Genomic DNA, 21,478 nt, shown 5'->3' with positions numbered 1-21,478 from the left:
TTGCTGACGTCTGGTTTGTCCCCCAGGTGCAGAGAGAGGGCCTGAAAGGCGAGCAGGTAAGCGGGATGTGGGTTCTCTTGTCCTGGCACCCCAGGTGGTGGCAGAGACAGAAAGACCACCAGCGTAGTGGTGAGACTGCTGAGCTCAGACGGAGCCCCTCAGAGACGCTGGGAACTCGGGAAGAAGACAGTCAGCAGAGGGTCCTGGTTGGAGGCAGGCCTGGGACATGAGGAGAGGGTGTCACGGCTAATTCGCGTTTGGCTTGTGTTACCAGGGAGCCCCCGGACCTCGGGGTCACCAGGGCCCACCTGGGCCACCAGGCGCCCCGGTAAGTCACCCCCACCGCCCCGCCCCCACCCCCAGCCAGGGGTCCGCTCTGAACACCTCTAGGTCTGCAAAATCATGGCCATTCTCGCTGCCGAGTCATTTCAGGGTTATTTCAGAGTCTCATCTCGTCACCTTGAGTGACAGGGGTTGTTGCCAGCATCTAGCACGGGAGACACTGGGCCTTGAGGGCTGAGATCGCCGGGAGCGAGTCAGGCGTGAGCATGTCTGCACCTGGAGTCGAAGCCCAGGCAGCCTGCCTCCAGAGTCCCCAGGCCCAGACTGGCCAGGGCTGGGGTTCTGGTGCTCAGTCTGGTGTTTTACCGTCCTTTCAGATAAAACAGAATAAAAACATTGGACACTTCAACGCCGATTGAATCGTTTCCAGTGCACATTTGCTTTTCGCTTGTTTCTCATTAATCCTGACTTTGAAGTGGCTTGGAACACTTCAGCCTTCGGTTTCTCCCTCTGTTAAGAATTTAATGTTAAGAGTTACCATCTGGGAAGAGGCCTTTCAAAGAGACTCTGTGATGATTTTTGATGTGAGTTCAGATACTAAGGATAATGAATATGAATCAGTCAATTCCACATGGTGGAGGTTGAATCAGGTCCCTTTTGGTAACATACTTCTGCTTCTTTCAAGTGACTGTTTCATTGAAGGAAATAAAACAACTCTTATTTTGAAATGCCCATAGATCATACTTAAAGTAACTCAGATTTATCATAAGTCAGATTTATAATCAGATTTACAGTAAAGCCTATTCCTCATTAGGATAAATGTGGATATTCTTGCTGGGGTAAAACTAGAAGAAACTTAGAAGATGTATTTTGCTGTGGTTCAGTCACTCAGTCATGTCTGACTCGTTGTGACCCCATGGACTGCAGCATGCCAGGCTTCCCTGTCTTTCACCATCTCCCAGAGTTTGCTCAGATTCATGTCGTTTGATTTGATGATGCCAGCCAACCATCTCATGCTCTGTCACCTCCTGCTCCTCAGTCTTTCCCAGCATCAGGGTCTTTTCTAATGAATTGGCTCTTCTCACCAGGTGGCCAAAGTATTGGAGCTTCGGCATCAGTCCTTCCAGTGAACATTCAGGGTTGATTTCCTTTAGAATTGAGAAGATGTTTAATTCCAGTATAATTAGAAAATTTTCACATCAAAAAATTCAGGTTAGAATAGCTTCCCTTCTGTCTCTATAACCTTAGATACCTTGCTTAAACCCTTCTGAGGCTTGATTTCCAAATCTCTCCACCATCGTCAGTATGTTGAGAGACGTAAAGTAGATAACATGGGTAATACAGTGTGCTCAGATCAGTAAGTGGCAAGTATTGATCATCTTTATTGTAGTACATCTCGTAGGCAAACATATGCATAGTATGGAAGGGTGAAGTTGTTTTGTTTTTTTTTTAACCAAAGAAGATATGCACAGAGATATAAGTAAGTAGCTTGCACAAAGTCACATAGCTAAAAAGCAAGACTGAGCTTTGAGCCCAGATCCATCTGACAGTCTAGCCCATCGTCTTTTCACCCCTGAGTGCACAGTGCAGCAACACGTCCTCCGAGTTGCACAGAGCAGAGTGACTTTCCCTCCCGGTTCGCACTAAGGAATAAGAAGGTAACAGTGCCCAGGCCTGCTTATTCCCAAGGCAGCCTTCTTGATCTCTCATTCGGGGGTCTGGGATGTACTAATGGCAGTTTCCCCCTTTATGTAAAATTTGATAAATGAGGAAGGGAGGGAGGGATGAAACCTCAAACATTTTGGTCACATGCTTTATATCAACTGAAATATTTCAGGGTGGAGATACAGGGATGAAAGCACATGGACTGATCTCATAGTTTGGTGAAAAGAGTGTGAAAAAGAAATAATTGTGAGTTGACACTTGCAGTGAGGATTCAAGTGTTTCGTGTCATTCTTGCAGGCCATTTTCTAGAACAAGGAGAGGCTCCTGAACCCACGGTTCTTGCAAATACTGGAACAGCACAACCCTGCAGCTCAGTGGAGCTGTCCAGGGTCCTGAAGAGGGTCTCGGGGCTAGATGCTCTTGACAGAATGGGATTGAGTACAGTACCTGGTGTTAGTGATGAAATTCCCTTGGAAGTTCAAAAAGCCAGTAGCCTAACCTAAAGACCTTGTGAAAAATGAGGAACAGTGATGAAAGGCCCAGAGTGTGAGGTTCTTAAGGCCAGGGCCAGTGTCTCTCCATCTCTCAAATCCACAGTTTATCACATGGTGGGAACTTAATACATGCTTGTGAAGGAGTGACCCACAGCAAATATTTAGGAGGGACATCAAAGTCAGATCTGATTTCAGTTTGAGCTCATAAGGAGCACTGTGGCCACGGAAGACTCTTGGGGTTAGGAGCCCCAGACCATTGGTTTCACATCCCAGTTCTTCCACCAAGTAGCTTTGGGTCTTGATGGCATCACTGTACCCATCTTATCCTCTTCTGTCTTCCTGGCTTGGAAATCATCATCATCGACGTCACCTCCTACATTAACGTGCTGTGAGAGTTAAACGGGTGATTGTAGGAAGCACTGCTCTAGGAAGCCTTATTAAGCCCAACACAGAGATCAGTTGTTATTTCTGGCTTTTCTGAATCTCCAGCAGCACCTGGCCCAGGGCCTTCCACAGAGCAGTGGCTCTCATTAGATTGAATGAGAGTGAAAGCCTGGCTTCAGCAGCTTCTGTTGAGAAGCGAAAACTTTGAGTTTGTGACAAGCAATCCCAGAGAGTGAAAAGTGCATCCCATTCTCTAAGTGGAAATGGCACACAGCCTTCTGCTCCCGGATGCTGGGAGTCATTGAGGAGGCCTGCATCTTTCATCCTTTCCCCAAGATGGAACGGGTTGTGGCAGTTGTATCAATGTTTGATTGAATGTAATAAAGAAGGATCAGCTGGCAGATCAAATGAGAGGCATGTCTTGATGCTTCATGAAAACTCACCTCTGCAGGGGCTTCCCTTGAAGTATGCCCTGATCTCACTGGAATAATCCTTGTGAGAAAGGGATATTTAAGCCTTTGGTTACCATAGTTGGTACAGTAACATGCTTGTTTTAATGGTGTTATTAAGAGAAAAGACCTTAAACCTCAATACAGTTCTGTCGCTTAATAGTTATGCAAAATGTGGCAATAATAGCTGTTTGTATGACAGTCATATTATTGAGTCTATAGACTCGCTTCCCAGGTGGCTCAGGGGGTAAAGAATCCCCTGCTTGCCAATGCAGGAGACATAAGAGACACAGGTTCAATCCCTGGGTCGGGAAGATCCCCTGGAGATGGAAATGGCCCACTCCAGTATTCTTGCCTGGGAAGTCCCTTGGGCAGGGGAGCTCGTGGGCTACAGTCCATAAGGCTGCAAAGAGTTGGACATGACTGAGTGAACAACAACATATTATTGAAAATGAGGAAATTGAAGTGCAGAGAGGGAGTTGTTGGCCCCAATTCACTGATAAAGTTGGTGATAGGGTCTCAGAGCTGAAGGCTTCATTTTCCAATCCACATTTCATGCCGTATTCTAGGCGACATCATGCACATGAGTGTAAACCAGGGTGCCGTCAGGAGACCCGGGTGGATGTCAGGGCCTTGGCACCCATTCCTCGCTTTGTCCTCACGGCCACTCAGTAGAAGGTATATTATCCTCGCTTTGGAGATGAACTGACTGAGGTTCAAGGACGCCCAGTATACTTGTCTGAGATCAGGCAGGAGATACATAGTGAGGGGTCAGAGGGCAGGATCTTTGTCAGTTCAGTATGACCCCTTCCTGTGCCCGTTTTCCTTGCTTAGTGGAAATTGATCTTCCTTAGACAATTTCATTTATTTATCCAGACAATCAGTTTGGATATCACTATGGATGGAGGGTCAGATAACCCAAGCCCGTCCTTGCCCAGCCAGCAAGATACAGCGACAAAGGCACCAGGCTTAGAGCTAAAGACACTTGGGTTCCGGGCGCTCTCTTGTGTGCACTCGATACAGAGCACCGAGGCCGGGCATTTGGTCCTTACTGTGCTCGTCTTCAGAGCATGAACGATGGTGCCTACGCCTTGCTTGTCAATCACACTTAATTACATCGGATAGGCGCACATGTTTAAGTGTTACAGACTTGACGGAATTAGACGGTTATTGTTTTATTTTTTTTTCCCCTCCTGACCTCCCAGGTTCCCCATTTGAACAGGGTGGTATTTTCCTATCCAATGAGAGTGTCGAGACAAAGTATGTCCTGTGGTGTTGGCTGTGTGTGTTTGCCATGATCCATCTCTGTTGTTTTTTCCCCTTTCTCTTCCTCCTAAAGGGTCTGATGGGTCCAGAAGGCAAGGATGGACCTCCTGGTTTGCAAGGTCTCCGAGTAAGTAAACTGTGTTTCTTTCCTGGTGCCCCAACTCAGCCACACCACACTCCCCATTTTAGCTGCTCACACAGAGGAGATAGTGCCTGTCTCCTGAGCTTGAGATGAATTCTGGAAGCAGATCGAAGGGTTAGCTGAGTTCGGCAGTGGCTGAGGATGGGCAGCCTCGAGCTGGGTCCTGGCTCATCTCCTGCAGACGAGTGTGTGGTTTTCCATGAGTTGTGTACATAGAAACTAACATCTCTGTGTGATCAGGGGACACTCAGTCCTGAGAGTACTGACCCAAGCTGGGGGCCAGCCAGGGCCTCCTGAAAGAGGTGATGTTTGAGCTAAGCCTTGAGGAGAAAATAAGAAAAAATAGCCATGAGATAATAGAGGTCTACCGATAGGCTCTCAGCTGCTCTTGAATGAAGAATCCGTATGGTTTTTGAATCTCATAATTTCTTAGGAGCATGTCATTTAACCTGATGGAGCCCCCTTTTCTTTTTGTCCAGATTGTGCACACCTTACGGGTTTGACTCCTGTGTTGTAGGATAGAGGGTGTTGTGGCACACCAAAGCTGGCTGCCCATCTTGGTGCCCCACACCACCACAGACTAGGGCTGACCTTCAGCTCTGGGTCCTCAGTTCCCAGCAGGGGACCTCATGCAGAGTGAACACTCAGCTCACATTTCCTGACCTCTGGCTCTAATCTTGTAGCATCACAGTTTTTAAAAAAATTATTTTATTCAAGTCTGGTTGATACACAATGTTGTGTTAGTTTCTGCTATACAGCAAAGTGACTCAAACATACACATACGTGCACCCTTTTTTAATATTCTGTTCTATTATGGCTTATCCCAGGCTGTTGGGTATAGGTCCCTGTGCTATGCGGTAGGGCCTTCTGTTTATCCGTCCTGTATGTTTATTAGCAGTTTGCATCTGCTAATCCCAGACTTTCACTCCTCCGCTCCCCTCACCCCTTGGCAACCACAATGTCTAAACGTCTGTGAGTCTCTTTTGTAGCCGCTTTATTTGTGTCATGCTTTAGATGCCACGTGTAAATGACATGAAGTGGGGCTTGTCCTTCTCTGACTTCCTTCACTTGGCACCATCATCTCTAGGCATTGTTACATTCTCTTTTGTACTGGAGTCACAGGGCAGCGTGGCAAGAGTATTAGTAGAGCATGTGCCAGGGGCCCAAAGGACGGCGCCTGTCTCGTCCTGCATCCGCGGGTGAGCAGGGGGTGACGACCACGCATGTCCTTGGGAACCCCGGTCCTGCAGCATCACTGATGATCTCCTGACTCAAGTTGTTCCCTCCCATGGGTGCTGCTCATCGGCAGCCGATCCTGTGGACACGCTGGAGAGACAGCAGCCGATGTCAATGTGGCTGGGGTGCGGCCTCCTGTTGCGCCGCCTCTGGCTGAGTCAGGAGGGCCTGAGACAGGGTGACGACTCACTCACAGCCTTATCCCTCCTCTTGCCGTGGGTGACCTGCCTTGTCAGTGTCCATTGAAATGTTGGTCTAAAGAGCTCCTGGTTTCAGCGCTCAGGCTGCGATGGGGGAAGAGATGAGACAGTGATGAGTCCAGGGACCTGGGAACTGAGACCCTGAGACTAAAACGTGGGTTGAGGAAAGGGATCCAGGCCCTTTACTTTAGAGATTAGCAACAGGCAGACAGCATAATTCCTGGCGAGGCGAACGCCTTCATTTTGGACAAAGCTGCTGTTTTTCCACAATGAGGACGTGAAAGGGAGGGGAGGTCGCAGCGAGGCACCCCCTTCCCCATCCACGTCTCCACCCCGTCTCATCCCGCTGCCCCCGCCGGTGGAGGCAGGGGTTGGGCACTCACTGCCTGGCTGGGTTCCCACCTTAGATGGAGGCAGAGGAGGCGCTCGGTCTGTCCCACCCTGTCCTGCTCCAGCTGTGTCCACACATCCATGCTCCAGGTCGGGGTCTGCATTTCTCCTCTGTGGATAGGTTCATCAGTCCCAGGACATGAGGAGAAAGTAGCATGCACATGTGTTCACTATCATGTGTAAAGGAGAAGACTAGCAGGAAGCTGTTACCACAGCTCCCTGATAACACCAGGAGCCCAGCCTGGTGCCCTGTGATGACCTAAAGAGGTGTAATGGGAGGAGACGGAGGTTCAAAAATTTATTTTTATAAATTTATAAAAATAAATTTATATTTATAAATATAAACTTGTATTTATATATATATATACATTATATATAGAGTTATGATTGATCCACATTAATGTACAGCAGAGACCACCACAATATTTTAAGGCAATTATCCTCGATTTAAAACAAATAAGATTGGCCATTAGAGCAGACTGTTAAAACCAGTGATGAATGCAAAGATCAAGTCTTTTTTATGGATCTGAACAGATACCCTCTTTTGAATTGTCATGTTTTCTAAGTTAGCGGACCTGTATATTTTAATAAAGAATACTATGCTGTCAGAAAAAGAAAAAGGAGGTGCTCAAGCCTATCTGAGGTTCTGATTTCCTCGTGCTCGTCCGAGCGAGGCACTGGGGAGAGGGCAGTCAGGGGAGCGCTCTTAGCTGGAGCTGGCAGCGCTGCAGAGCATCTGAGCCCAGAGAGTTCCAGAGTGGAGGCAGCCTGGCTCCAAGCCACTGAGGCAGTTGGACACACTAGAGCGTCCACGAGGCTAAGTTTTCCCCCAAGAATATCCTCTTGCGCCCTGATCATCCATCTCAGAACAGGCATCCTGTCACTCTCACACCAGCCTATTTTAATTTGCTGTAGAGAACTTGTGTTTTTCTTATTTGAGAATCCATTTGTTTTTGTTTTTCTTCACTAAAATGTAAGTCCATGAGAACATTATTTTTGTATTTGTAGCACTTAGAGGAGTGCCTCACATTTATAAAATTATATATATATATGAAAATAAAAGCATATATGAGTGCATAAAATATGCCTAAATGTATAATGTCATCAGAAGATGAAATTTATAGATGCTTGCTCCTTGGAAAGAAAGCTATGACAAACCTAGATGGTGTAATAAAGAGCAGAGACATCGCCTTGCCAACAAAGGTCCATCTAGTCAAAGATATTATTTTTTCAGTAGTCATGTATGGATGTGAGAGTTGGACTGTAAAGAAAGCTGAGTGCTGAAGAATTGATGCTTTTGAACTGTGGTGTTGGAGAAGACTCTAGAGAGTCCCTTGGACTGCAAGGAGATCCAACCAGTCCATCCTAAAGGAAATCAACCCTGAATATTCAATGAAACGCCTGATGCCGAAGCTGAAACTCCAACACTTTGGCCACCTGATGTGAAGAGTCACCTCATTTGAAAAGACTCTGATGCTGGGAAAGAGTGAGGGCAGGAGGAGAAGGGGGTGGCAGAGAATCAAGTGGTTGGCTGGCATCACCGATGCAATGGACATGAATCTGAGCAAACTCCGGGAGAGAGTGGAGGACAGGGGATCCTGACAGGTTGCAGTTCATGGGGTCACAAAGAGTCGGATGCGACGTAGCAACTCAACAATAACATAATGTCACTAGTGAGCATCAGACACAATTAGGGTTGCAAGAGTGAAAGGCTCATGGGTCACACGTGAGTGCTGCAGTTGGGCGGCTGACACACCCAGGTGGTGTGGGCAGAACAGGACCCAGGACTAGCCATCTGGCCATCTGGGTTCTGACCTTCCACAGGGAATTCCAGCTCTTTTTTTTTTTTAATCACTTTTACCACCTTTACCCATTTCACCCACCATCTACCCCCTCTCCTCTGACACCCACCAATCTGTTCTCTATACCTATGAGTTCAATTTTGTTTTAGATTCTGTACTATAGGTGAGATTGTAAGGTACTTGTCTTTTTCTGTCTGATGTATTTCACTTGGCATAGTGCCTTCAGGATTCATCCATGTTGTTGCAAATAGCATGGTTTCTGTCTTTTTATGATACTGTTCTATTGCGTGTTATAATACCATGATATTATTCTTTGTCCATTGATACATCTTTGGGCATGTAGGGACCTTCTGTGTCTTGGCCATTGTAAATAATGCTGCGTTGAACATGAGGGTGCATATGTCTTTTCAAGTTAGTGTTTCATTTCCTTGGGATAAATACTCAGAATTGGGGTTGCTAGATCATGGATTGGTTCTTCTTCTTCTTTTTTTTAGTAACCTCCATATTGTTTCCACAGAGGCTGAACCAATTTACATTCCCACCAGCAGTGGGCTTCCCTTTTCTCCACACCCTCGCCAGCACTTGTTATTCTTTATCTTTTGGTAATAGCCATTCTAACACGTGTGACATTACGTCTAAATTGTGGTTTTGACTTGCGCCTCCCTGATGATTAGGGATGTTGAGCGCCTTTCTATGTACCCGTTAGTCATCTGTGTATCTAGAATGTCCAGTTTTAAAGAAGAAAACGTGGTTCCTTCTGTACCTTTTACTTAGCTTTTATCTTGCTCTGTGGTCCTAGCCCCATCTGAAATAGCCTAGATATCTTCTTTCCCCTTTGGACAAAAATGGGTCGGGGGGTGGGGGGTGGGGAGATTTGCTTAATAGAATTCCATGTTGCCAGTCATTTAAACAATGTCAAATTTGAAATGGCTAAACTGGAGACTTGTCATGGTGGAGGGAGTCTCTGAGATTGATAGTGAGAAATTTAATGTCCAGAAATTCCCTGCTCAGGTCAGGGTCACTCAGGGCTCTGTCACTGCTCCTTCCACAAGCTGGGGACAGTCTCTTTGGTTCCTTTGATCATTTTATCAATATTTTTTGGCTTCTTTCCTCTCTTACCAAGAGGTGAGACCTGAAGAAGTGATGCTATCAAGTGTGATGCTCTCTTTCTTACTAGAGATAGAGTGATCCCCAAGTGTCTTATGGTGGGTCTGATTGTGCCAGTTGCTTTAAAAACAATTTTAAAAACAGAATCTATCCATACATGTGTAGAACTCTAGTATAAGATAGGAAGGAGGTGACATTGGTTGAGTCATTGCATAGCAGGCATTTAGCTGTTTGTTCATTTGTTGTGTTTTGAACACATGTTTTGCACTTAATTCTCACAAAGATCCTATGAGGTCTGGCAGTTTCAATTCCATTCTGCAAATGAGGAAACCAAGACGTGAAGGTGTAGATTGGATTACCCAGCAGCACACAGATTGTAAATGAGGAGGCAGGGATGAAAACTCAGGTCATCCTGGATCTAAACCGTTCCTGCCATTGCTTTAGGATGGGGTGTGTATGTGTGTGTGTGTCCACATACACACCAGAATTCTAAGCTGGACATTAATAGGCCTTTCAATGGAAGCTTTGGAGAGATGTGGGACCTCTTAGTGGACTTTCTTGGTGGCTCAGATGGTGAAGAATCTGCCTGCAATGCAGGAGACCCAGGTTCGATCCCTGGGTGGGAAAGATCCCCTGGAGAAGGGAATGGCAACCCACTGCAGTATTGTTGCCTGGAGAATTCCATGGACAGAGAAGCCTAGCAGGCTGCAGTCCATGGGGTCACAGACCTCTTAGTAGCTGATAGCACCTGGACCTCTTAGTAGCTGGCAGCACCTGTTCCGGCGGATGCACTGAGCACCCATCACTTGCATCTCTGACCGCTGCCCTTGGAGCCAATGGTCTCATGTGGCTGAATGTAGTCAGGCCCGTTAGCTCCAATTTCTGATAGATCTAAGAGAGAGAAGCACAAGAAGTCTTTTGTCAGTGGCAACCTGGGTTGAACTTGTTTTTACTTTTCGATTTTTAAAGCCTTTTTTTCTTGCCTTTCCCTGACCTACCAGATGGTAACAGCATCGTTTGGATCACAGGCTACTGTTTGATTCCTGTCATGGCGCGGAGCCAGGTTTATTTCAGGACACTCTAGGTTTTCCCTGAGCACCTGGATTCAGCTCTCACCAGTAGAAAATAATCATGTTTGACATTTGGAGGCACGGAGAACAGAAACTGAGCAAAAAGGACCATACGGCTCAGATTAGAATCACTTGCACAAGCAGTCTTTTTATCTGATAATGGTCCCTCATGCGGCCGTGTTAACTCATCCTGCCTGGGAAGGAGATGCTCTTTTGAATTTATCGACTTCTCTCTTCCACGGGCAGACAGGCGGCCTTGGAAATAGTGGTCTTGCTCAGCATCCAGACACCCAGAATAGCTTGAGAACTCTGCCCTCATTGATAAACCACAGACATTTATCCAAACAATGTGTTGGGTGGCAATTTAAAAGAGAAGAAAAATGACAGGGAATAGGCTATTGTGAATGAATGGTTCTTTATTGATGCATAGCTTGCACTGGCCAGCACTTCTCAAATCCCCACACCCAAGTATAGGTCCCAAGTGCAGAGTTGCTGCTATGTCCACCACCACTAGGGCTGCTGCCTCCACCAGTAACTTTACCATTAACACCAATAACAGAGTCATCGTCACCACCACCATCGCCATCGACACCAATAACAGTATCATTGTCACCACCATCAATACCAATAATAGTATCATCATCACCACCATCGTTACCATCAACACCAATAACAGTATCATTGTCACCACCACCATTACCATTGGTACCAATAACTATCATCACCACCACTGTTACCATTGACACCAATAACAGTACCATCATCACCACCACCATTACCATCGGTACCAATAACTATCATCACCACCACCATTACCATCAACACCAATAACAGAATCATCATCACCACCACCATTGTCACTGACACCAATAACAGTATCATTGTCACCACCACCATTACCATCGGTACCAATAACTATCATCACCACCACCATTACCATCAACACCAATAACAGAATCATCATCACCACCACCATTGTCACTGACACCAATAACAGTATCATTGTCACCACCACCATTACCATCGGTACCAATAACTATCATCACCACCACCATTACCATCAACACCAATAACAGAATCATCATCACCACCACCATTGTCACTGACACCAATAACAGTATCATTGTCACCACCACCATTACCATCGGTACCAATAACTATCATCACCACCACCATTACCATCAACACCAATAACAGAATCATTGTCACCACCAATACCAATGATAGTATCATCATCACCACCCTCATTACCATCAACACCAATAACAGTATCATTGTCACCACCATCAATACCAATGATAGTATCATCATCACCACCCTCATTACCATCGACACCAATAACAGTATCATTGTCACCACCACCATTACCATCGACACCAATAACTATCATCACCACCACCACCATTAGCATCGGTACCAATAACTATCATCACCACCACCGTTACCATCAACACCAATAACAGAATCATCATCACCACCACCATTGTCATTGACACCAATAACAGCATCATGGTCACCACCACCATTACCATCGACACCAATAACGTTATCATCACCACCACTGTTACCACTGACACCAATAACAGTACCATCGTCACCACCAGCATTACCATCGGTACCAATAACTATAATCACCACCACCATTACCATCAACACCAATAACAGAATCATTGTCACCACCAATACCAATGATAGTATCATCATCACCACCCTCATTACCATCGATACCAATAACAGTATCATTGTCATCACCATCAATACCAATGATAGTATCATCATCACCACCCTCATTACCATCGACACCAACAACAGTATCATTGTCACCACCACCATTACCATCGACACCAATAACTATCATCACCACCACCACCATTAGCATCGGTACCAATAACTATCATCACCACCACCGTTACCATCAACACCAATAACAGAATCATCGTCACCACCACCATTGTCATTGACACCAATAACAGTATCATTGTCACCACCATCAATATCAATAGTATCATCATCACCACCATCATTACCATCGACACCAATAACAGTATCATTGTCACCACCACCATTACCATCAATACCAAAAACTATCATCATCACCACCACCATTGCCATCAACACCAGTAACAGTATCATCATCACCACCATCAATACCATCAACACCAGTAACAGAATCATCACCACCCTCATTACCATCGACACCAATAACAGTATCATTGTCACCACCACCATTACCATCGACACCAATAACTATCATCACCACCACCACCGTTAGCATCGGTACCAATAACTATCATCACCACCACCGTTACCATCAACACCAATAACAGAATCATCGTCACCACCACCATTGTCATTGACACCAATAACAGCATCATGGTCACCACCACCGTTTCCAGCACCACCATCATCAGCATTACCATCACCATCACCACCACCATCAATGCCATCACTACCATATTCACCACCACCCACCCCCACCATCATGACCACCATCATTCCCACCATCACCACCCTCATCACCTCTACCATCAACACCATCACCAGCATATTCACCACCATCACAGTCACTGCCACCACCATGACCAGTGTCATCACCAGCACCTCCACCATCACCACTGTGTACTTCTTAATGTCAGATCCTGTGCTGCACACTCTGTGGACATTATCTTAGTCTTTGCAGTGCTCTTCAGAGGTAGTGGTTTTGAAGCCGGACCGCTTGACACGTGGTCTCTCACCCACTTAAGGACTCAAAAGGGCCAGAATTCTTCTATTAGCATTTCTTCTTCATCAGAGTCACCGTCATCTTCCTTCTCATCCTCATAACTATCCATTATATTTGCATGATGCTCTGTTATGCTTTTTAAATCATTTTCTCAAATATTGAATTATTTCTTCTACTATTGTCTTTTCACATAATTACAATAATTATAATTTTCCGCATGAAGAAACTAAGACTCAGCAAGTTAAATGGTTTGCCTGTCCTCATCTATGTTAGGTTTAGAACTCTTTTTCTTACAATATTGCAGAGGAAGGGGGTTGGGAAAAGAAAAGATCAAAGACCTCTTTGATTGTGGTGAGTGGCCGAGTTCTCATAGCCGCTTACTTAGAGCTCCATGCCCCACCCCTGGCGATTCTAACTCATGAGTTCTTGAATGACACCTGGGAATCTGTCTCAAATATGTTTTTGCCCTATTTTGCCAATATTTCTCATCATTGCTGGGACTTCATGAAAGAGGAGATAGTGGAGTGGGGTGGGACTTTGACCAGTTGAGATGGAGCGTGGGTCCTACAGACAGAGGTGGCTTGGCGGGCCAAGTCCTTGGGATCTTTGGGGCCAAGCTAAGCAGCCCAGTGAGCTGTGGCTTAGGGCTGGGAGCAGGGCCACCGGACGCCAGACTGAAAGAGCAGGTCAGAGGGCTGGGCTGGCACAGTCTGCGGTCGTAAAGACACCTTCCCTCTGGGGGTGGGCAGTGCGTGGGGACAAACACGAGTGTGCAGGAGCAGAGAGGGAGGGGCCAGAGTTTAAGGAAGAGGGGAGACGCTGATGTCATCCAGCTTCCGTAATCCAGCAGACTGTTAGAGACGCTTCATCCCAATGATCTCATTGTCAGAGCCCTGGGAAGGCCCTGCACACAGCGCTGGGGCCGGATCTTAACCTCATCAGGTTCTAGCTGGGTCCCCGGTGAGACTTGACTCTGAACCTCAGTGTCCCCGCCTCCCAGTAGGACTGAGAGTGCCTGCATCCTGGAGCGAGGGGATTCCTGCAGAGTGGAGACACAAGGAAAATACAGGAAACCCCCGAAGAGGGTTTGACACAGAGGAGGTGCTCGAGGAATGTGGTTCTGATTCAGAGTCATGCCTTCCTTTTCACTTCTCATTGCAATGCTCTGACCTTGTGAGGATAACTGTAAGGAAGGAAGCAGATGAGCGGGCCTTCCATCGTCTGTGTACACGTATGATAGGGTACATGCTGTGTGTCGTGAGGACTCGCCAGCACGCACCTCACCCCTGTCCAGACAGGTAGACTCCGAGGCTTAGTGATCACACCCCCAAGGGATGACCGGCTGGGGTCATGCAGAGTAGCACGGATCCTGACGGCAGAAGCGCAGAAATGGTCCCTGTGACCTGCCTGCCCAGGGTCGAGATGCACCACCTTTCATCCTCGTGCTGAAAGGTCTGTAACTGTGAGAAAGAGTGGAGCTGCTCCCCACGTGCTGACCCAGGAGGCGTCTGGGTTAAATCCTCAAGCGAAATAAAGTGGAGTTTATCAGCGGATTGAATGTTATGCCATATTTCTAAAGAAAAAAAGGGATAGAGGGGGAGAATGTGTGTGCATGTGTGGGTGCATTTGTGTGTGTGTGTGTGTGTGTGTGTGCGTGCGCGCGCGCGCCTGTGCAAAGCTTGCCTAAACATAAAATGCCTCTGGAAAGCAACCAACATCTGGTAGGATTAGTTGTTGTCAAGGAAAGGGAATGAGTGTCATGGGGACAGGACAAGGGCATTTTTCTCAGGTAAACTGTGTGGTACTTTTTAAAATGTGGGGCCATGTGTTTCCAAAGACATCCGCATTGCAGCGCTGACATCCAAAGGGGAGGCTCCCTGGCCCCAGACTTCCCCGACCCCCACCCCACACTGCCTCCTTGCAGGGTGTCTCGAGACGGACAGTCTGTTATCAGGGAGGTTCCTCCAGACGTGTCATTAGACGGGCTCTGGGCGCGGGCTGCCTGTTAATCCTGGCTTCTTCTTTTTGTCCTCAGGGAAAGAGAGGTGAGGCGGGTCCTCCTGGAGTCCCTGGCTTGCTGGGGCAGCAGGTAACTACTGTTTTCCTATCCTCTTCCTTAGCCACACTGCTTTCTCTGATTAAGGAAATGATAGGGTAGCAGTTCTCAGGTTGTAACCAGACTCTTGCATGAGCCTGAGCAATACTCATCAGAGCATTAAAAACAATGTGCGGCGGCTTCCTCGCCCTCCCTGCATCCCACCTCAGTGCTGGGAGAACGGCTATTCAGTCTCCTGGGGCGTGGGGATTAGGCCTGAAGGAGAGCAGACCTCCTCCCCCGGCCCCAGGCTGGTCCAGCTCCCTACTCCCCCGTGGTCTCACGTGTGCCACCCCTGTGATCCCCCGTGGATCCCTCCAGCCGCCCCGAGAGGTGGGCAGGCTCAAGGTCACCCTCCCCATTTCAGACCAGGTGGGGGTGCGACTCCCCAATACATGGACTCGCTTGGGGTCACGTGCTGTTCAGGAGGGCCCTGCCCCTATCCCAGGCCACCTGGGCCCTGACCCCTCTCAGTCCCCCTTTTCTATAAATTCAGAGTCACTGTGACACCCTCACCCTCCTCCCAACACACACACTTCAGTGTGGACAGAACAGGCACTCAGCACTGGTGGTGATCACACCCTACTTTGTGATCTCTTTGCTAATTGCACCAAAGCTCGCCACTGACCCCCAGCCCCAGCCTTCCTGGAATTAGGGTCAGTAAATTCCTGGGAAGCACTGGGGGGGTCACAGTTAGGGAGGCGGAGATTAGGAGCTTAGGGTCCCAGCCGCGGCCATTTGCTGGCTGCGGCATCTTGAACAAGTCCCTTTACCTTCTGAACTTCTGCTTCATCATTTGTCGCAAATGCCAATAAAAACAAAACAGGGTGAGGATTTCAGCAGAAGATGTGGGGATGTGGCCCAAGTGCTGGGGTCCCAGTGAGAGCACAGGGAGCCCTGGGCGGGGTGCTGTCCCATCTTTCTGGCTTGGTGGCCACAGCAGGCGGGCGGGATCAATACAGGCTTGTTTGCCGGCTTCCCACTGCAGTAAAGGCTTGGCTCTGGCGCCCACTTGTTCCTGGGCACATCTCCTCCACACCCAAGTCTGTGATGGTAGCCACTGTCCTTTAATATCTGGTAGGCACCCACGCAGGGCACGCTGCTGACCATGCTTCCAAATGGGCTTTTCCCACTTTGAATATGAAGTGTGTGCCGGGCACCCCACACATGAATCTCAGGCTTTATTCTAGCCCCTCACATGCCAATCAGGCTGTAACACAGGATAAGGGGCTGTAAAACCAGCCATTATTCATGGTCTTCTAAAGATTCCACACTCACTGTGACATTTTGATGTTAGTAGTGCAAGATAAAGAGTGTTTTTGCATTTGTTTTATGACCTTGTTTCTTGCGAGCAAAGCTTGTGTATTTCAAAAATTCACCATAAATACGGCTCCATCAAAATACTTTAAGTTACAGATTTTTTTCCCTATCACTGTTTTCTTGGCTACCCTGAAAAATATATTTCTTTCTTTCGTTTTAAATTCTGAAGCCCTTTTCCCTTCAACAAAATCTTTCCTGAGTGCCAGGCCTTGAGTTGGATGCTATAGACACAAATAGGGCAGGGATTTTGCCAGAAATGGGGCACCCTGATATATACTCGGGGATCTCCGTGGTTCAGAACCAGAGGGTGTAGTGTATGATAGGTACCACCTGGCTCCCTGCATTGGATCACCACCGCACAGATGCAGAGCTGCATTCAAGCCCACCATGCCCACTTCAAGAGCAGTGTTTCCCTGCTGGATCCCTGCCCAGCTCGTAATTCACTCTTTCTAACTTACACGCACGCTCACCTGCCCTGGGCCTGGCCACAGTTTTGTGCTGCTTGCCATCTGTGTGTTTGCTCATCGATTTATCCAGCAGGTGTTCACCTAACCCCCACCGTGTGCGGGTGCGGCCCTGGGAAGGGGAACCTCGCGGCCCCTGTCCAAGCCCAGAGGAGCCAGATGTGATGGAGGCAGGGAGAGATTCTGATAGAGGGACGATCCTCTGAGCTAAGGCCTGAGAGGGGCGTAGTCAGAGCTCTGGTTCTGGGGGATGGGGCGTCAGCCTCTCGGGCCCAGAGGAGGGTCCCTGAGCTGATCTGGAAAATCTGGGTTGATTCTGTCACAGCAGAAAGGAAGTTCCTGGGCTTCCTGGTCTGACGAGAAGAAGGCTGAGGGTCCGTCCGTTCAGTTTCTGCTCCTGTCAGACGCTATCCCTGTATCAGTATACAGTCGCATCTGCTCTTTACAGCCACCTGTGAGAAGGCTTATCCCATTTCCAATCGAAAGAAATGGAGAAGTGAAAATGAAAGTGTCAGTTTCTCAGTCCTGTCCGACCCTCTGCGACCCCGTGGACTGTAGCTCACCAGGCTCCTCTCTGTGGGATTCTCCAGGCAAGCATACTGCAGTGGGCAGCCCATCCCTCCTCCAGGGGATCTTCCCGACCCAGGGATCGAACCAGGATCTCCTGCATTGCAGGTGGCTTCTTTACCATCTGAGCCAGTAGGGAAGGCCCCAACAGAAATGGAGCTTAGAGTTGAGTTAGCTTTGCTGTAACAGGAAGAGCCAGCCTCAGGGTGAGCCAGGCCCCAGGGCAGCTGGCCTTCTGGAAGATGCTTTTGGTGCCTCTTTTTTCAGGATGAAAACGGTCATCCTGGAATGTTTTAGACTCAAGATACACATTCTAGGTGGTGACTCCTGTGTACTGGCAGCCTTTTAGGAAAAGTGGGAATTTGTGTCTGGTCTGGACGGCTGTTTATGCGAAGGTATTGAGGTCAGCATGGCTGGCAGACCCTTGAGTGGGTGGGAACACAGCCAGGGGAGGGGCCTACCCCAGAGGACTGACCTGGGTTTCTCAACCCAGAAACCCCCTCCCCTGAGGGGGGAACAATCCCTGTGCCCTTGGAGCTGTGTCCTAGAGGAAGACTTTCCATCATGGAGGAGGACTCACGATCACGAATAACCTCTGAAAACAAACATTTGCAAGTTGTTCAGGAAGTGTGACTAAGTGCTAATTATGCAAGGGATTTTCATGCATCTTCAGATTCCATCCAAGTTCATAAATCTACTCCAGTTGGAACAAGGTGGTTATTAGGAATAGTTATTTGCTTTTCTGTTATCGTTAATGCTAATTAGGTTAATTGGTTATTTACACGTCACCACTGCAATCACTGAGCATGTTGGTGTGTAGTCACCATCGTATCAAGAAGGATAAAACATCCCATTAATAATAATTAGACTTATTGGTTAATTGATAGAGTCATTACTCAGTTGTTTTTATCCATAATAATTAAAACAGGGATTTTGTTGTTAACATTTAGATCTATTGGCTAATTTGTCACTCTCTTTAATAATTAGGTGAATTGGTTATTTAGATATTGGCTTCCCTGGTGGCTCAGATGGTAAAGAATCTGTCCAGATTCTATAGAACCCCAGAACCCGGGGTTTTATCCCTAGGTCGGGACAATCCCTCAGAGAAAAGAATGGCATGTCACTCCTGTATTCTCGCCTAGAGAGTCCCATGGACAGAGGAACCTGGAGGGCTATAGTCCATGGGTTCTCAAAGAGTTGGGCATGACTGAACGAGTAGCATTTTCACATTGATGATAAAAAGAGAAGAGCGTGAGCTGAGCTGGTTTCACACACCTTCATTCATCGGCTGGCATGAGGCCCCTCCTGGTTTTATCATCACCCTCTGCCTCTATATTTAATCCTGCAGCCTCCACTCCCCGAGCTCCCGGGCACCTCTGCCTGGTGCCTCAAACACTCGCCAAGAACACTCAGCCGGTGTCCGCTCCACCCAGACACACTCACCCTGCTGCATCCCCACCACAGCGCAGGGCGCCATCACGGGTCCCTTCATTCTGGTGACTCCAGGCTCTTGCCCCTTCGCTCCACACACCCGACCTGCTATGAAGTTTTGTTAACTTCTCCTTCCAAATGCTATTCCAGCCAAGTCAGACCGGCTCTTGTGTTGCTTCTCCACTGCTAAAGCCAGGTCCCGGGCACTTCCCAGCAGCTCCCCCTCCCACCACTGTGTCCCCCCGCTTCCCGGAGCCCTGTCTCCCACCCCACAACCCCATTCCACTCCTTCACACTGACTGTCAGTCCTGGCAACACATGGAGGTCTGCCTGTTCTCAGGCCCCGAACCTAGTGTTCTTCCTTCTCTGGACTTTCTCAGCTCTCAGCTTAGACGTAGCCCCTGCTGCAGGGCCTTCCTTGACCAGCCCCAGCCAGGATGGCCCCTCAGGTACAGGCACAATGATTTCATCACCAGGGCTTCCAGTCCCCAGAATGGACCCTTCACTTGCTCCATTTGTTCTCTCCATCATCCCAGCCCCCCACCAGCCTCTAAGAGTGCCGTCAAGGGAACTGGTAACCTGGTTTTACAACGAGCTTTCCAGGTGGTTCTGTGGCAGATTCAGGATCCACTGCACGTGAGGGCTGTGTGACCTCAGGTGGGGCCCTTAGCTTCTCTGGGCCTCAGTTTTCCATATTGTCAAATAAGGAGGTTTAATTTCTAGTTGTTCAGTTGCTCAGTCATGTCCAACTCTTTGAGACCCGCAGGGAGCCCGCCAGGCTCCTCCATCCATGGGGTTCTCCAGGCAAGAATACTGCAGTGGGTTGCCTTTGCCTTCTCCATTAGTTTATAGTAGAGGATCACTAAAACTCAGCCCACTCGCACAGGCTGTGAGCCTGAGACAAGCAGTCATCAGCCCACAGGGACTTCTGCAGGACGTGGAGGAGGAAGGGGGGACAGGTTCAGACTAACGAGCTGGCCGGGAGGCCCGTTTCCTGGAGCGGCTACTTTGAAAGAGGCCAGGGTACTCCAGGGGGTGTCGCGTCACAGGAGGGATGGAAGCCAGGTGTGTCTGGTTTGCTGTTGGAGGGAGAGCTGCGTGTGGTGGGAAGGGGCCTCGGATGAGCTCCGCGGGGCTGAGGTCACTGTGAGAACCTCAGAGGTCAGGGAGAGGTGGGTCCTGGGAGTGCCGCCTGCAGGACTGCTGCTGTGCCCGGAGGTGAGCAGAGCTGAGCTGGAGCAGACGTGGAGAGAAGTGAGGTCACCAGCCACTTTTGGTGCCTCCATCGCCCATCCCTTCGAGGGACCCTTTATGAGTACCTGCCCAGTCCCCCGTCCAGCGCAGCCTGGCCACTCAGTTGCTCCAGGTCCAAGCAGATGTCTCCCAGTAAAAGTAGACGCTACCCCCCAAAGACTCTCCAGCACTCAGTGAGCCACGCGGAAAACCAGGTCCAGGTGCCAAGCAGGAAGTTCTGTTCCGTTCACATCTTCTTCGCTGCCCGTCGTTGACTCAGCAGTGCCCCCAGCGGGAGAAAAGGGAAGTGTCCGCAAGCAGCGGCAACCGTGGCCATTTTTTAGAGTTTACCTCCCTCTAGTGGGGATGGGACGCTCTTCTCTGAGTGCACAGCCCTCTCCCCAGCTGTTTGCAATCAAGTTGGCTTCAAACATTGAGTGAACATCTGCTCTGTTGCAAGCCCTGGGCTTGTCGCTGTGTGATAAGAGGTGCGGGGCGGGGGACGAGGGGGGAACTCTGCCTTCAAGGGCCTGTGAGTCACGTGAGCACCGTCACACTGGCCTTCAGCGTGGGGGACGCAGCGGTTACTTCTGCCGGGGGAATTGCAGAACGTTTCAGAAAGATGGAGATGGGAGGGAGGGCATGTGTAGAGAGACACCTGGACAAAGAAGGGCCAGAGGTGCGTCTCCTGGAACCTGTGTCGTGGTGAGAGCTGCTGTTTAACGGATCTGTCTGTTCATCCCAGGTGATCCGATGCTGAATAATGCTTGGGTACCGCTGTTCTAGGAAATTTTTGTTAATGGGTTAACTCCGTGTGTGTGTGTATTCACACACAGACACATTTATTTTAAATGCACAAATATTCTCAATAAATATCAGAATAGATACTATACCAGTTACATGCCCATCACCCAGATAGCAGACACGTTATCATGGTGTAAGTTTTACTTCAGATCTTTTCTTTCTGCTTTTGTTCCTTTTTGTTTAAAAAAAAATAAGGTATTGCAGTAAAACTGAAGCCCCACCCCCACCCCCATCTCTTGTGTCCCCATCCCTCTCCCTCTCGAAGGACAGTGCCACCGGCAGGCTGCTCCACGCACGTTTGTCACCCCGGCCCCCCTCTTTCTTTTCAGGGCCCCCCAGGACCCCCTGGGGTCCC

At 48.5% G+C, this 21,478-nt stretch overlaps 1 protein-coding gene across 1 annotated transcript in view; it reads left to right on the top strand.

The window, feature by feature from the left end:
* Nucleotides 1-21,478, top strand: part of COL22A1 (collagen, type XXII, alpha 1) — a 226,139-nt gene that overhangs the window by 99,350 nt on the left and 105,311 nt on the right. Inside the window, exons 21-25 of the mRNA XM_010834806.1 lie at nucleotides 27-56; nucleotides 275-328; nucleotides 4,614-4,667; nucleotides 15,245-15,298; nucleotides 21,453-21,465. Coding sequence (XP_010833108.1) covers nucleotides 27-56; nucleotides 275-328; nucleotides 4,614-4,667; nucleotides 15,245-15,298; nucleotides 21,453-21,465 — 205 coding nt within the window. The remainder of the gene's footprint in view (nucleotides 1-26; nucleotides 57-274; nucleotides 329-4,613; nucleotides 4,668-15,244; nucleotides 15,299-21,452; nucleotides 21,466-21,478) is intronic.

Source organism: Bison bison, unplaced genomic scaffold (assembly GCF_000754665.1).
Source record: "Bison bison bison isolate TAMUID 2011002044 unplaced genomic scaffold, Bison_UMD1.0 scf7180017864036, whole genome shotgun sequence".
Taxonomy (NCBI): domain Eukaryota; kingdom Metazoa; phylum Chordata; class Mammalia; order Artiodactyla; family Bovidae; genus Bison; species Bison bison.
Note: the sequence above shows the minus strand (reverse complement) of the source record. Positions and strands in the feature narration are given on the sequence as shown.